The sequence below is a fragment of the Manacus candei genome, unplaced genomic scaffold, assembly GCF_025592945.1.
Source record: "Manacus candei isolate 608988 ecotype Guabito, Panama unplaced genomic scaffold, ASM2559294v1 h1tg000060l, whole genome shotgun sequence".
Classification (NCBI taxonomy): domain Eukaryota; kingdom Metazoa; phylum Chordata; class Aves; order Passeriformes; family Pipridae; genus Manacus; species Manacus candei.
This window is the reverse complement of record NW_026138108.1, coordinates 1,898,602-1,914,216: the sequence shown is the minus strand read 5'-3', so window position 1 is coordinate 1,914,216 and position 15,615 is coordinate 1,898,602. Positions and strand designations below refer to the sequence as shown.

Here is a 15,615-nt window from a genome sequence, read left to right as displayed (position 1 = left end):
GTACTTCAGTGACTTCTCTTGGTTTGGAAAATTTGAATGAGAATGATACTGATTCACCTGGCATCTTTTCAATGCCATTATTTTAAAGACAATTGAAAAAAGTGCTTACCATGACTTTTTTTTTTTAATGAGTAGAATTACCACAAAATATGTCATGTTCATATTGTACTTATAAGTGCATTTTTTGCAGTCCAGACTTGATCGTGTTATGTAGCAAATAGTTTGTGAATGTTTTAGTATGGAAGGGATTTAGTTTTGAGCTTTTAGATGAACATGTATGTTTTTTCTTGATATTGTATGATGCTACTTCAGAGGAAATCACTGTAGAGTATTCAAGTAAGGCTGCATGTGTTTTGTATGTGCATGTGATTCCATGTGGCAGTTGGTCTAGGTTTTTTTTTTTTGAATGGGATTTAAAAGCAATGGTGTAGAAATGTAGCTCCGATGTAGCTCTGGGAAGAATCAGCTCTTGTCTAGGGAAGACATTCTTGCCATTTGTATTGGCTTCTTTATTTATACCAACTGTAAATTCTGCTTCCTTAAAGATAACATTTGTTATTCCAATAAAGTTTATGGGATGTGAGGAAACAGGCTTGAAAGTAAGCAAAAGGAGTTTGGAGATTATCTTGGTGATGGAACATAAGCAAGTTTTCATTATGGTTGCTGGGTATGCACAGCACCCTGGTTTATCTCACAGCTCCAGATAAGAGTTTGTCTATGCTGAATTCTTGTCATTGCTTTTAGCTCCAAGAATGTCCCAGGCTTGGGTCATAGTGTTTCTGAGTCAGTCACAAAGAAAGTATGGCGCATGGGGAAATAGCATATGCTGAAAATAGCTCAGATGCCATTGACTTCATTAAGATCAGACTTGGATTCCTTCCTCACCCTGTTTTTCCTCTGTGACTGTCAGTGGAAGTAACCAAAGTCAAATGAGCTGTAAATTTTGTTCTTTTATATTAAAGTAGTCCAGATGATTACTCAAACTGTAATTTTGTAGAGATCTTGCACAACTTGCAAGTATTTTTTTAAATAAGTGGGAATATTATCCATAATTATTTATTATTACAGTTTCATGTCTTGCTGCCATTTTTTCCCCATCTGAAGAGATAGGAACATTTGGTTATGTCCATCCCTCTCCTGTACACATCTCCTCCCCCACTTTTTTTCCTTTTATGTTGCTCCTCTGGATTTCCTGATGATTCAGGGATATGTCTTGCTGTAAAAGCTTTGCAAAAGAAAAAGGTATTTCCAAAATGCAACACCACTGTAATGTAGGAATTGTACAAATTATTACGTTTTCCTTTCTTTCATAGAACTGATCACCCCACCAACTGCTTACATCTCAGTTTAGGTACCCCTAGAAGTAGGATGCTGAGGGTGGGGAGGTGGGGAATGGTGTGGGAAATCAGACAGTTTGTGTTGTGATTCCTCTGTGTTTTAGCACTAAAGCTTGTGCCAGTTATTTGGTATCTATAATTTCTTCCTCATGGAGAAAAAAGGGCTTTAGGGCTTCCAGAAAAATGAAAATAAATCTTTTTGGTTTCTTGAAGTTCACACTCCATGTGAAGAAAACAATGGTGGTTGCTCCCATCTGTGTCTGCTGTCTCCAAGAGACCCCTTCTACAGCTGTGCCTGTCCCACTGGTGTGCAGCTAGAAGACGATGGCAGAACATGCAAAGCAGGTAAGAGCTTGGCTTTTCTACAGTCACAGTGTTGGCTTGTTTTGGGTTCAGTGCTTCAAAGCTGAACCTTGAAGAAATGAGCTGAGAGGAGCTGCCTGATACACTGAAATGTCATTTGCATCCAAACTTCCCACCAAGCTACCAAAAATGGTGATTTTTATGAACTGAAGTAATAATCCCTTGTAGAAATCAGAGACTTTTGACTGTGTTTAGTGTTGCCAGTTCTCCACAGGAATGAAGTAGTATGTGGAACCCATTGCTGAAGAATTTTATTAGAAGTAAGTTAGTGTAGGACATCTTTCCATTCAGACAGTGGACAAACTTCTGCTCCCTCCCATTCATTGTCCAGTAGAGGTCAATGATACAGAAGTGGTGGCTGAGTTGTTGAGATAACTGAGCTAGAGAAACTAATGTTCTAGGTGGCTGTTCCATGTTCCCCAGAAGAGGCTTGTGTATCACCAATAGAAAGCTGTTTAGAGAATAATAGCTAGAGTATATCCTTTAATTGAAAGTAAAACTAGATGCATATTTCATATCCACAGATTGAATGAACCTAGTAGTGTACTTTGAAAGCTTGATTCTGTCATTGATCAGGAAACCTCTTTTAAAAGTGCATCTTACAAAAGCCGGCAATGAACAGTGATATGATGGTAGGACAGTGGGAGGCAAGGTTTTGGAGAATGTTCTGCCTAGTCTGCTGCCTGTCTCCAGTGCATTTTTGAGTTTAGTCAAATACTATAATAGTTTTCTGCTGTTACTTCGTTTGTCTGTGTACTAGAGCAAGCGTAAAATAGATGCCTTTCATTTGTGAATTTGAATCACAATTTAAACACTGAACCTCCAGGGTTTAAGGGCCAGCTTTATTAGCTCATCCTGCTGCAATTGAAAGGCTTATAAGGTAGTCCTTGCAGCTGCTGAAAGACTTTTCTCTTTCCTCCTTCAGCTTTGGAAAGTTTCCCTTTCACAGTTTTTATAAAAACCTTGCTGAATGCTCAGGACAACCTTTTTAAACGTTCATATTGACCTTGTGTTTCTGGCTGCGGGAGTGAAGGTCACCCTGCTTTTGGCATTTTGTTGGATTGCACAAGCAGGAGCAACTGCTTGTACTGTGCTTTCACCTTTCCATTGTCAGGCGAGACAATCTGCCAAGGGTGTTCTGTCAAAGAGGGCAAAAAAGTGGGACGAGAACAGGAAATCTGGTTTTGCATAAGAATGTGGCCTTTTGGTTCAGTTTTATGGGTTATTTCTTTCCCAAGCTCCCCATGTTTTGTTGTCCTGTCTGCCTTATGCCAACATCCATGTGCTTCTCTTTCCCATCTTATTAATTAACTCTTGGGTTGCAAAGAACTGACTTTCTGTTCTCCACAGGAGCCTTTTGTAGTAAAGTTGTAGCGGGAGCTATGGATGTAAGGATGTTGACTGCCTCTTCATTTTGTTCCCTGTTGGCTTGGGCAAAAGTGCAAAAGTACAGAGTCACTTGGGCACTTGAGTTTCTTTGACTTCAGGCTTTTACGTGAATTACACAAATACTACTGAGGGTTCGTCTGCAGGAAGAAAAAGCATTCTGTTCTTGAAGTCTCTGTCCACATGGAGAGTTTACTGGTGCAAATGTAACTATATAATGTTACTGTATATATCTGTCTGAAAGAATTCTTGTACAGAAAAGCCCTGAGGCTCTTAGGCGGTTTCAGCTCTCGTAAATACTGAAGAATACATATGTTGGTAATGTTCAGGCAAGAGAGCTCTGTAGCTCTTTACAAAGGGTGTTGAATGGTAAAGGGCCTATGTAATTAACAAAAACCATGAATTTGAGGACAGGCTGTGCCAGTATTTGCTTTTCTGAGAGTTACATCTGTATGTATTGAAACTCTGAAACTTCAGATTTTTATATTTTTATTAAACATATAACTGTTGATACGCTGGAGCCATAACTGTTTGGTCTATGTTAAAAGACTAGTTCATTATTCTGTAGTTTTGGCTTTTGGTGTTGATTCATTCTTGTGTTCTCTAATTAGCTCTACAGTAGATATATATTAAATATATATATATAGATAGATAGATTGCAACTGGCATCAAGTATATGTTCTTCTTTGGGAATGTGTGCTTGTTTTGTGCAGGTAGATGTTTTGTATTGCTGCCCACTAGATTAACCAACAATAGTCATGCAAACAGTAGCTCTATTTCCTTTGTCTTCTCTGGAGTTTAGAGGGGAAGCTATTAATTTCTGTAAAGTCTTCCTTTTAATTTTGCATGATGTATTTTACTCTCTAATATGAAGGAAATTGCCTGATGTTACTTTAACTGCTCATTCTGTGCTGGGTGATTTATCTGTTTCCTATACAACGTATGGCAGATGTACTTACCATAAATCAAACATTCCTGATTGTTACACACATTTGTATCTAAATTCCTCTCAAATCAAATTTAAGTCTCTATTAAGAGGAATCTTTTTGTACTTGCTTCCAGAAAAAAAAAACAGACCACACCAAAACAACCCAAACCTTTCTGTGACACTGAAATCTCTTGGAGATTTAATTTTACCCTGATTTATTGTCTTTCCAATTTTTGTGCTGAGAAAGGTCACGATTCCGTTCCCTTTCTTGTAGTTGAAAGCAATATGAGACACCTTTTGGTAAGAAGGCTTATGGGTGGTTGAGGTATAGGTGTATTTGCATGCCATGCAAGCGATAGGTGACAAATGTGACATCAAGTGCAGTTTTAATAAGTGTTTGGCAGGGGGGAAGCATTTAGTGGTAAACTGCATCAGCAGTCTTCCATTACAGCTAGACTGCTCCTGTCTTCTAGTGCTAAATCCAGGCTCTGATCTTTAACACCAGTAAGAGCCTGATGTCCATCTATATGAGATAGCCCTTCTCTGTCCATGGCCTCCGAGTTTACCATAGTTTCAGAGAAATGCTTTTGGTATTTTGAAGCTTGCAGAAAAGAGTGATACCAGGAAGTAAGGGCAGTGCCAACTGAGGTATGTTCTTTTAATATGCTATGCATTGCTCAGTGTAGATCTAAGTTGGGGGGTATCTGGACAATGTTCTTGGTCGTGTAGTTTAGTTTTAGGTGGTTCTGCAAAGAACGGGGAGTTGGACTCAATAATCCCTATGGGTCCCTTCCAACTCAAGATATTCTATGATTGTAAGTAGGCTGAGCAAAACCATCTCCAGGAAGGGCAATAAAAACGTAAATGATCTTCTGCAATAGCTGAAGACAAATAATTTGGCTGCAAAAACAACAATATAGTAATGGTACCTTAGCTTCTGCTTAAGTTGATATTATTACTGAACTCAGAAAAAGTAAATGCCTGTGTGCTGGGGACAGATTTGTGAGCTGATGCTGTACTTGCAATGCGCAGTAATGGATTGTATCTGTCAGGGCTGCTTCCTAAAGGCTGTGCAAAAAAATTCAGCTGGTTAATATATTAAGGGTAAATATCCAAGATTACACTGACTCCTGCTAATGACTTGCTTTAAGATTTGACAGAGAGGAAAGTATAGAGCAGAAATAAAGGAAATTTGGATATATTTGCATCCCTCTGAAAAGCAGGAGGTATTAGATACTGCAGCTGAATACAGCTATAGAAAATTCTTTGGTACAGTGACAAGTGTCATTGGTCCACTACATGACTAAATGATACTATTTTGGTTGTTAACACATCTCTTTTCTTCTGTGACTTTTGCTTCTTTCAGTTTTATTTTTTGTCAGATGTTTTATATATATTTTATACATAAACATGTATAATATTTTTTAAAGACCTTTTAAAGTTTAAATTTCTTATTCTTAAGTTAGAGATAATCTTGAGATGATTTGATAAGCTGTGTAAAATGCACAGATACGTGAGTTGTCTGTTTCATGATGGCAGTGGAAACTTGACCCTACTGAGATCACATGAAAGCTCCTGTAAGTTTCTCTGGGACCAGGAAATGCATTCAAGATCCTATCTGGATATTTTTTGAAGCCCTTTAGTAACCCTAAAATGTTTGTAGTTGTTATTTTATATTTTAAATTTCTTACATTATCATGAATGAAAGAGGATCAGCTTTATTGTCTTGGATTAAATTGACTTAGGGTATGAGTGTTTTAAAAAAATGCTTATATATATATATATATATATATACACTTGGTGTATGCTATAAATGCTTAAGGGCAGGAACTGTTAGTGTTTGTGTGTCCCATGATACCTGTGAATGGCCTGCTGATGTAGCTGGCAAGTTTGACATTGAAACAGGTACCTGAGTTCTCAATTAACTTGGTGGCTTCTTTACACCTGCAAATCTACCCTTACAGAAAAGAGGGTTTACACTGCATGAGATATGGAAATTAAACTCATACTGTACATCAGTGTGAGCAGTCCTTTAAGCCAGCATAAGAGCTGTTGCCGTATATTTAGCTTTAAGCATAGTGTGAGTCAAACTAAAAAAGTTACTCATTTTTAGAACCTTCTTTTAATTAATCAGTGGTAGGAGGTTGTTTTAAAGGAGTAACAAGGAGAATTTCTTCCCTTTTCTGCTCCCCCTCCTCCCAGTGATAGGTACTTTCTAAAAATCTGATTCCTTTCAGATATCTCTGTCCAGATGTTTAATTAGCCAGCTGCTTTTTGCAGTAGTCTTGTCCCTGCTAAGTGGTCATTTGAGACATGACACATTGACCTCAAGATACATAACATTTTAAAAATACCCCCAAACTGAACACCAGAGGTGCATTTCTGCAGTTGAAGGCAACAGTTATTTGCCTGAAAATGGGAGAGCTTTGGCTGTTGAGTCAATATCATGTGGTGATAGAAGCTGAAGGGTTTCTGCCAGGAAGGTGTGACAGCTGTAGTTTCTCAAAATAAACGGAGAAATTCTGTTTTCCCAAATGAAAAACAGAAAACCCACACACAATTTCATAATTGGAGATAAATGTGCTAGCCTCAGTGTTTGAAGAGTTAACTTCTCCTGTCTATCCTTGATCCTGTTGTTGAGGCAGTTGATCAGAGTTGGCTAATATTCCCAGTGTCTTATTTCTCCTTTGCATTCTGCACATTGCAAAATAGAAAACAGTGGTTTTGGAACCTCTGGCAAATACTGCAGGAATTGTACTGGGGTTTTTTATGCAGGGGATAGGAGAGTATTGGAGGAAGAAATGTTAAGGCACTTCCTTCACATCTCCTGTGTGTTTCTTGGTGCACATTATACATTTTAAAAGTTTTGTCTGAGGTTCCTTGGCTGAGCAATCATTACCTTATTACAGCAACTAAGCCTCCAAGCAAGACAAGCAGGCAGACAAATACTTTCATTGTGAAGTATTTATCTCATGCGAACTAACCACTGGAGAAGGTCTCTTTGCTAAACATGTTTTCCTGATTTATAAAGAGGAACAGTATGGAATAATCCAGACCTTCTGATTAAGTAGATCAGCTGCTAATTGGTGATGAAAAGCCTCTTTGCAAAAGAGAAGGGTTAGGGAGACATTTGTTATCAAGGATAATTGCTGTAGAATCAGCTCTTTCAAGTACCTGAGAAAGCTTCTGCTGGTCTTGTGTGAATAATCTAAAATAACTGTCTGGAGTCTTCTAGCGCTTGGGGGGTGCTGGAAGAGAAAATTTCCATATCAGTAAATAAACTGATTATATTCTGGCATTGATTTGTGGCTGTATTGGGAAGCAGCACTTATGTCCTAATCCCTTTGTCACAAGATAAATAAACAAAAAGAAAACTGATTTTACCTTATTTACTAGAAGCTTGACAGCTGACTGGATACCTGTCTCTCCCCCTTGGTAGCTCTGTGATTGAAATGCAGCTGTGGAAAACCATGGTCTTTTAATTGCAAGATACTTTTACTTCTTAGATGTCTTCTGTCCTGTGCCTGGTGTCTGACTACCATAGGGAGATGTTACTAGAAGGTGGAGGACTCTTTCTTCACTCCCTCTCTCCCTATTGCACTCCCAGAGGTGTTCTTTTGCTTATGTTGAATTGTTGAAACTGTAAGTTTGTAAGTAAATACTGTCCAGCAATGGGTACCTGAAGAGTCCAGGAAATCTAGAGGCTACCTCTTCTGTTTCTACTCCATTTAGTAAAAATTTCACGAGTGGTTTTTTCCCCTTTCATTCATGTGTAGATGTTGTTTGTTTTGAGTCTGTTTCCCCCTTGCCTTTTTTAATGTATTATGTTGATTTTATTTGATTTATATCAGAAGATTGCATTACTTTCTATTCATAGCAACTTTTATCCTTCTAAATGGGGAGTACGTTGTGTAGCGAGCAAATGAAATTGCCTCATATGGAAATGGCCTTATTTCTAATTCCATTGGATAAAAGCCATTAGAAACATACTGTAAGAAACCTGGAGGGCGTGAAGAGCATTCTTGAAGGTCTGCCATATCATCATCTAGTTCTGTTGTCAGTGGTTTTTCAGGGCTTAGTGAATGAAACTTTCTTTTCAAGCTTTGTTGGTGCGTGTTTCAAATTGATGACTACTTTCCAGGACTCTGAAACACTGTCTAGTTAGAGTTTATTTTGTTTGTGGTTAGGGTTTGGGGGGTTTTGTGTGTGTGTGTGTATAAAGGAAAAAGGGACACTCTCCCATTTCAACACTGTTGAGTCTCTGTATTGAAGCTGGTTTTATGCTGCAAAAGAACCACACCCTGGGTCTGCACTGAAAAGGCTTATGTGTAAACTTTGTTATCTTGCATTCAGTATGTGCTAGCTACATATATAGATAAAGTTACCAAGACCCAGTGATAACTTGTTAAGCTGCCGTAGTTTGACTGCCTCTTCAAACGTTGGGTGGTCAAGCTCTATTTTACTGCATCAATGTAGCAACTGTGAAATTGCAGCGCTCCCTAGATTTGCAAACCCTAATTTGCAAATGTTTGTATTTGTTTGTTTTGTTTTGGTGTTTTGTTTTTTCTTGATTGTGTCACTCAGAATTGAATTTTCTGTGGCTCCATCATGCTTGGAACATAATAAATAATGCTTAAATTTCAAAGCATTTTACAGTTACCAGCCTCAGAGAGGGCTCGTGGGGTGTAAAGTAGTTATTTCTCTTTGTGTAAAGGAAGACAGCAGTGCAGAGAAATTTAGTATGTTCAAGGTCTCAGTGAATGGGAAATGTCTGCAGTTAGAAGTCAACAGAAGTTGACTTCTTTTGTAGGGATTGTAGAAAAACTGCTGCATTTCTCTTCAGTTGTTTTGGTTTTTTTTTTTTTTTAAATGTTATGTATCTTGTTGAGTTGTAATGAATTTTTGATCAGTACCTATTTGAAAGTGTTACTGCCAAAACTCTGCTTAAGAGAAAGTAGGTGATGAAATGGATGTCACTTCTAAAGTCAGTGATTCCTTACTCTGAGCCAGTGGAGTTGGATATCTCCAGTAGAGAATAGGTGCATGTAAACTTAAAAACCATGCTTTGTGAGGAAAAACCACAATCCAAAGCCTACCCTTTTTTGGTGGTAGGGATTTCTGACAGACTTTTTCTTGGCCTGTCCTTTTTCCTATGGCTTGCAATGTTATTAAGAATTCTGTGCAAAGGAATGTTCTTTTTTTTTTGGTTAATAAAGAGTAGAAGCTGAGACTATGATATCCATAAGCTAATATTCAGATTTAGCACTTAACATTTCCAACTTTCTCTTCTCTTTCTTCAAATCTTTCTACATATACATACATACATATATATAGAGACAGACCTCAGGCTGGGTGGTGGTGCAGGGTAAGACTTAGTTGTTCAAGTGCTTTGAGGCCTTTGGATGAAACCTGTGTATAAGGGCAGATTCTCTGCTTGGTACAGTGATAGCCAGATGATTGTGCTGATCTTTGATTCTGGTTATTACCAGTGCAGTTATACTAATGCTTTTTTGAGTAAGTCTTCCTAAGAGCTAGCTATCTGATCCTCTGACAGTAGTAACTTCACAAAGCTTTGTGCTCTCAAGTATAGTACCAGGCGTGTACAAACTCACAGAAGCTCCATTCTAAACTAGAATAGGGTAACTGATTTCTGTGTTGCAACAGCTTTTTCTGGAAGAAACATTACGTTTTGTCTTAGCTGCTAATGATCTTATCAGCTGTGCAGTTTAACTAATATTCCATTTCTGGGATCTCATTTTGGTGGCTGTATGAATGTGTCAAAACTCTGATTTGTAGGTGTTTTTCCTGGTTCAGGCAAAGTAACTGTTAGAAGTCTACTACTCAGATAATGGAAGAAACAGTAGACAATAGCCTTTTCACTGTAACATGCAGACAGATATGATGTAATTTATGAGTTACGTAAGTGCTCTGGTATTTCCTTTCTTTGTCACAAGTGTTAGTTTTCCTTATGCCTACTTACCTTTCAATTAAATCAAGTCCTGTCTGAATGTGGCCACTCAAAACATTCTTTCAAAGAAACCTTTCCTGTTTCTATTTTGTTGGTTGCATACTCCCACTGCACACAGTCCTTGGTTTAAATTGGTAACCCTGATGTGTGTTGCATGTGCAGTGTCGAGTTAGAGTACATCACCAGCCTTTTGCAGCCCACCACTATCACACAGTGAGAAGCAGTGCTGTCTTCCTCTCAGACTGAAAGATAAACGAAGGCCTAACTGGGATGCATAGTGCTGTTTGTGTTGCAACTGGCTCTGTTAAGGTATCCAAGGAGAATATAGAAAAAGAATTTTGATTTATTTCTAGGTATTGCCAAAGTTTGTTTAACTCCTTAAATATTACTGCTTTCTGAGGAAGTTGAAGAGCGGGAATGGGATTTTACACAGCGTTGTTGATTTAAACCTCTCACAGTTGGTTTCATTACACCATTTTTCTTGTGGTGTGAAGAGTGGCTAATACTGAACCCTTGTGCAAGATGTCATAGTTGTGGAAAGCTTATTAAAAAGCATGGCAGTGGTACCAATTTTCATAGGCTCCATATAGAATAATGAAGTTTTCTCTCAGCCCCATACTCTGGTCCCCTCTTCCCCCTTTTGCCTTACACTGAAACTTTGCCAGGTAATTCACTGTATTACAACAACCAAAAAAATCTCACACTTTTCTGAAAATCTTTTTAGTTTATCAGGACTGCTGAAATACTGCTGTACTCAAATAGCTTGTAAAGGAGTTGCCTTTAAAGCAGTTGAAGTGCTTTTAACACACTCTTTAAAAAAAAGTGTCTACCATTTTGTTCTTTAGAGAAGAGCTAAAAGCTTTCCCATTTTTACAGTTTATCTGATTTTCTCCCCACAAATATAGAGATTTCTGAAGTTGCTTGTGATGAGACTGAGTCTATACGTGCAGATACATGCACATGCATGTACATAAAGCTGGGTGATGAGTCCCACAGTAGATTGTTGTTCTAGCCTAATTAGCAGACAGACAAATGGGAAAGGAATAGCATGGCATTTTCTGACAAAGATTAGCAGAGGCAGCCACTGAAGTCTACATGTTTAGGTTGGGTGAATAAATTGGAACATTTGTTACTGTATTATAGATGTCTTGTTACTTTTCAAATGTGAAGGGGACTAATGGAAGAATAAAAAAAGCCCTTGTCAAGGTGGTGAGGTGGCCTGTTTTGCTTCTGTCAACTCTGATTGGAGTTAATTTTGCAAATAGAATATAGTCACCATTTCCAGCACTGAAGCATGAATTTTTAATAACAAGAGCACAAACCAACCAAAGCAAAGCAAAGACAATATCCTAGCGCAGATATTAAAAATATTGATTACTGGATATGGGAGGAAAGCATCACGGGTAAGTGAAAAAAAAGGCTCTTAGCCTGTTTCTATAGGATTTATTGGTGGCAAATAGAACATATAGTCTTCAGGGATTGACAATAAGTACCTTGAGCAGTATTATTTTGGTTTCTGTTGTATTTTTTTTTTTTTAGTTTGTTTCTTTTTTGAAATTCAGATATTGCTCTGATGCCTCATCCCTGGAAGTGTTCAAGGCCAGGTTGGATGAGACCCTGAGCAAACTGATCTAGTGGGTGGCATTCCTGCCTATGGCAAGGGGGTTGGAAGTAGATGATCTTTAAGGTCCCTTCCAACACAAACCATTCTATGATTCTGTCTTAACTGGAACAGTTCATCAGCTTTTATGGATATTAGACATACTGAAAATTTCTTTTGAAGATCTGCAGAAACCTTGTGCTGAATTAAAAAGAGTAGAGAAAATAAATAGTTCAAAGTTTAAACCAGTTGAAAAAAATAAAACCATTTTAATTTGTGTATTTTAAAATGCTTTCTGAATTGAAACTTTAGAGGGACTTAGTTCCTTCTGGTTTTCTGGTCTATGATTTGCATAACAAACTTTGCATAAGCTTTTTGCTGAAGTGTTTGGTTGCTACAATTGTGATGTTGGAATAGCTTGCATTCCCCACTCCCCCCAAAAAAGGCTTTTGTTCATTGTGTGGTGTTATATATGGCCATGTTGTAACAGTTAGCAATTTTGCTGGGAATCTCTTAATCATGTGGTTAGAAAAGTGACTGCAATGAGAGAGGATTTTGAAGATGATGTTAATTAAATATATGCCATAGCACTTTAGCACTAGCTGTAATGTATTAGGCAGGTTCTAGGATATCTAGGATAACATTAGGCAAGTCACAGCATAACACTTCTGTAGCCTTGAAAACATTCCTACCAACATTAATAATCAAAATACCTCCATGATACAGATAAAACTAATGAGCCAGACAAGCGTGTTTGTCCAGGTTTTTAAACAGAACCAATGTAAAGTTCTCATCTCTTTGTGATGTGCTCAGAACCTGCTGCCAACTCTTTTTCTCTAGCAGAAATTTGTTAATGGAGTCAGATATAGTTATAACTAACACTGTAATTTTAAACTACATTGTAATAAAAGATGGGGGGTTTTGCACCTATCAAATTACCCGCTATAATGATCTTTTACCAACTTTCAAGCAGGTCATGTAATGTAGTGATATACGCTACAGTAACGTTTTCCCTGTTCATGTGTTTTTTAACATTCAAGGATGCATGTCTGTCAAGGGTCTTGTTGTGTAATATTTGACTTAATGTTAAACATCTCTACAGTGGAAGTTGCCAAGAAGCCAGAACTTTAAATGGTAGCTCATTTCCCTTATTATTTCTTTTTCCCTTAAGTCTCAGTTAGAGGTATGTTAGAAATTACCAAGAGGCATCCAGTTCAACCACCAATAAAACGTCCCAGTTGTCAAGTGAAGTGAATATTTTGTTGTTAGTGGTGGTTTTGTTGGTTGGTTGGCCAGTAGAGAGAAGTTTTCTTCTCTCTGTTCATTTTTAGCCATCTATGTCCATGGGACAGAGTTGAGGTTGGGAATATTTCTACAATAGTGTCTGCCTGCAGAAGAAGTCAGAGCAGCTGAATGTGTCAGAAACAGGTTGTTTTCTTCTGTTTTCAGGAAGGTTGTAGTCATGATGTAGTTGGTTCATGGTGTTTGAGCTGTCCTGTTCCTGGTCAAAATACTGCTTGGTATGCAAATAAATGTGTGGTCTTATGCACAGGTGAACATATGACAGAACTGAGATAAAGCTGAATCTAATTATTGCTGCTGTGAGGAAGTCTAGACTGTTTTGGTATTAATTATGAATTTTAGGGGGTGTTAAGAGTGTCTTTCAAACCATTGTCTCGTCAGCACCTCTAGACTCTGGGCCTTAGACTGCCAGTTCCATCCTCTGTCTCTGACCTTGTTCACAGTGAACCAAGGTGAAGCTGCAATCCCTTGTGTGAAGAGACAAAACATATGCAGTTGATTCTTATCTGTTTGTTCCCATGCAATGAGGTTTGTAATGTTGATAGTCCTAGAAATACATGTAATATTTGTAGTTGCTGTGTTGTCAGTTGCTAGGCATGTATTTGATGGCCCTCTGCTTCAAACTACTTGTACTTCAATATTAAGATTGATTGCAGACACATAAATATAGTAGAAATTCAGAAGTTAAGATGGACATGAACCTGAGTGCTGTGGGTGTCTGAACAGCTGTCGTGCTGTTTCTTGACTATTAACCAGCTCTGTTGGACCCCTCTTTTCTCTAGGACATGTTCCCATGGGATTCTTCCAAGAAGATCCCCAAAGAGGCCAAAGTTAGCTTTCATCAGGACCTTTTTCATGGCCTTGCTTCTTCATTGCAAGATCCTGTACTGCATCATCTTGTCACTGCAGCCAAGGCTGCCCCCAGCATTCACATCCCCGGACAGTCCTTCCTTATTAGTACAAGGTCCAGCAGCCCACCCTCTACTCAGTGGTCTCTCCACCACCTGTATCAAAAAGTTGTCATTAGATCTCTGCAGGAACCTCCTGGACTGTGTGTGTCTGGGTGTGTTGTTCCTCCAGCAGAGATCAGGGTGGCTGAAGTCCCCCATGAGAACCAGGACCTGTGACTCTGAGGCTCCTTTCAGCTGTCTGTAAAAGACTTCATCCACCTCCTCCTCCTGATCAGGTGTTCTGGAACAAACACCCACAACAATGTCACCCTTGCCTAGTCTGCCCTTTAATCCTAACCCATAAAGTCTCAACTCGCTCATCATTCTCCCCGAGACAGAGCTCTGTGCATTCCAGGTGTTCTCTTACATAAAGGGCAACTCTACCACCTCACCTTCCTGGCCTGTCTTTTTAAATATAGAATTCAAAACTCTTCTGTGTTTGTAGAGCGCTTAGATGACCAGACACATCCCCCTTTCCATGTTGAGTTTTGAGGCCTGAATTTTTACTTAACTTGGACTAAACAGGAGTTTTTATTTTGACTCCCACAATTGAAATATTTCAGAAACATAGAAACTAGATATAAAACCTCATTACATGAGGTATTTGGTTCTGCTGTAGTTGCTGTGCTGCTGTAGCTTCCTCTCTGACCTCTGCAGTTGCAGGTCCATGTCCTAGTTTATAGGTGCTCTCTCTAACAGTGATTTCCCCTCCCCTTTGACTGTTAGAGTGTAATTCTAATTTGCATTAGAAAATCAAATGTTTTCTGTGTGTTTAAGTAAATGGGTAGGACCTTTGGAAAATTTTTCCTGTAAAGAGACTATCTGGTGGTGGATAATAATACTGTTGGAGGTAATATGGAGGTAATAGTAATTAAGATATAATATGCCATGAATTGCTTTTCATTTCTGCCATTGTGAAGCTAACACACTCTGGATAAACCAGTGTCTGGTGACACTATAAGTTCTTCAAAAATAGTAATGTTGGAATAAAACAAGCACGTGTAATACTTAGCACCATGGAAATCGATACCAGTTAGGAACTTGTAAGAAAATGTCAACACAAACACGTTAATGAAACAGAAGAGATCTAAAACCCTTTCTAGTCGCACAGTCTCCATAAAGACACTGGTTTTAACACTGCAGAGATCAGTTTTTGACTACAACTTATTTTGAAGATCCTCTCTTTCTGCATAGAGTTGATTCTCTCCATATTATCTAGGTTTTAACCTGTTTTCTAATCCAGAGATGTCATCATAGCCCCGAGAATACTGTTCCTGGGGTAATCCTTGATGGAGAGAGTGAGAACAGTATCACAGAGTATGGACTGCTTTTGTTTCCAAATGGCTTTTTAAAATAGCTGTGGGGGAACTGTCTCGCATGTGATGTACTCTAAAATAGTTACCATGAAGTAGTTAACAGTGTCACCTTTTTTTCGTGCTGTTTGCCATTATAGATAGTTAATTTTTCAAAGATGATTTGTTGAAATCTGCATCTAGCAAAGAAGCATGGTAAAAGAGGAGGAGCTTTATATTGGATTTGTGTCCACCATGGTGTTTAAGAAAATGATCAATTGTTTTTTCACTGTTCAGGAACTAAACCAACATTTTAAAATATCATTTTAAATATCAAAAAGTGGTTTAGATATCCCATTGTTTTTATTTAGTAAGGGTTCTAAAATCCAGGACATTCATAAAGCTAGTAATGCCTTTTATGGATTGCTGAGGCATGTTGTTCCCTCAATAGAAAGGTTACTAGTTTTGCTATGTCCAGAAGAGAGCAGA

General features: G+C 38.3%; 1 protein-coding gene across 1 annotated transcript in view; it reads left to right on the top strand.

The window, feature by feature from the left end:
• LRP5 (LDL receptor related protein 5) overlaps window positions 1–15,615 on the top strand; it is a 141,407-nt gene that overhangs the window by 47,660 nt on the left and 78,132 nt on the right. Inside the window, exon 5 of the mRNA XM_051804153.1 lies at window positions 1,551–1,682. Within this exon, the coding sequence (XP_051660113.1) occupies window positions 1,551–1,682 (132 nt within the window). The remainder of the gene's footprint in view (window positions 1–1,550; window positions 1,683–15,615) is intronic.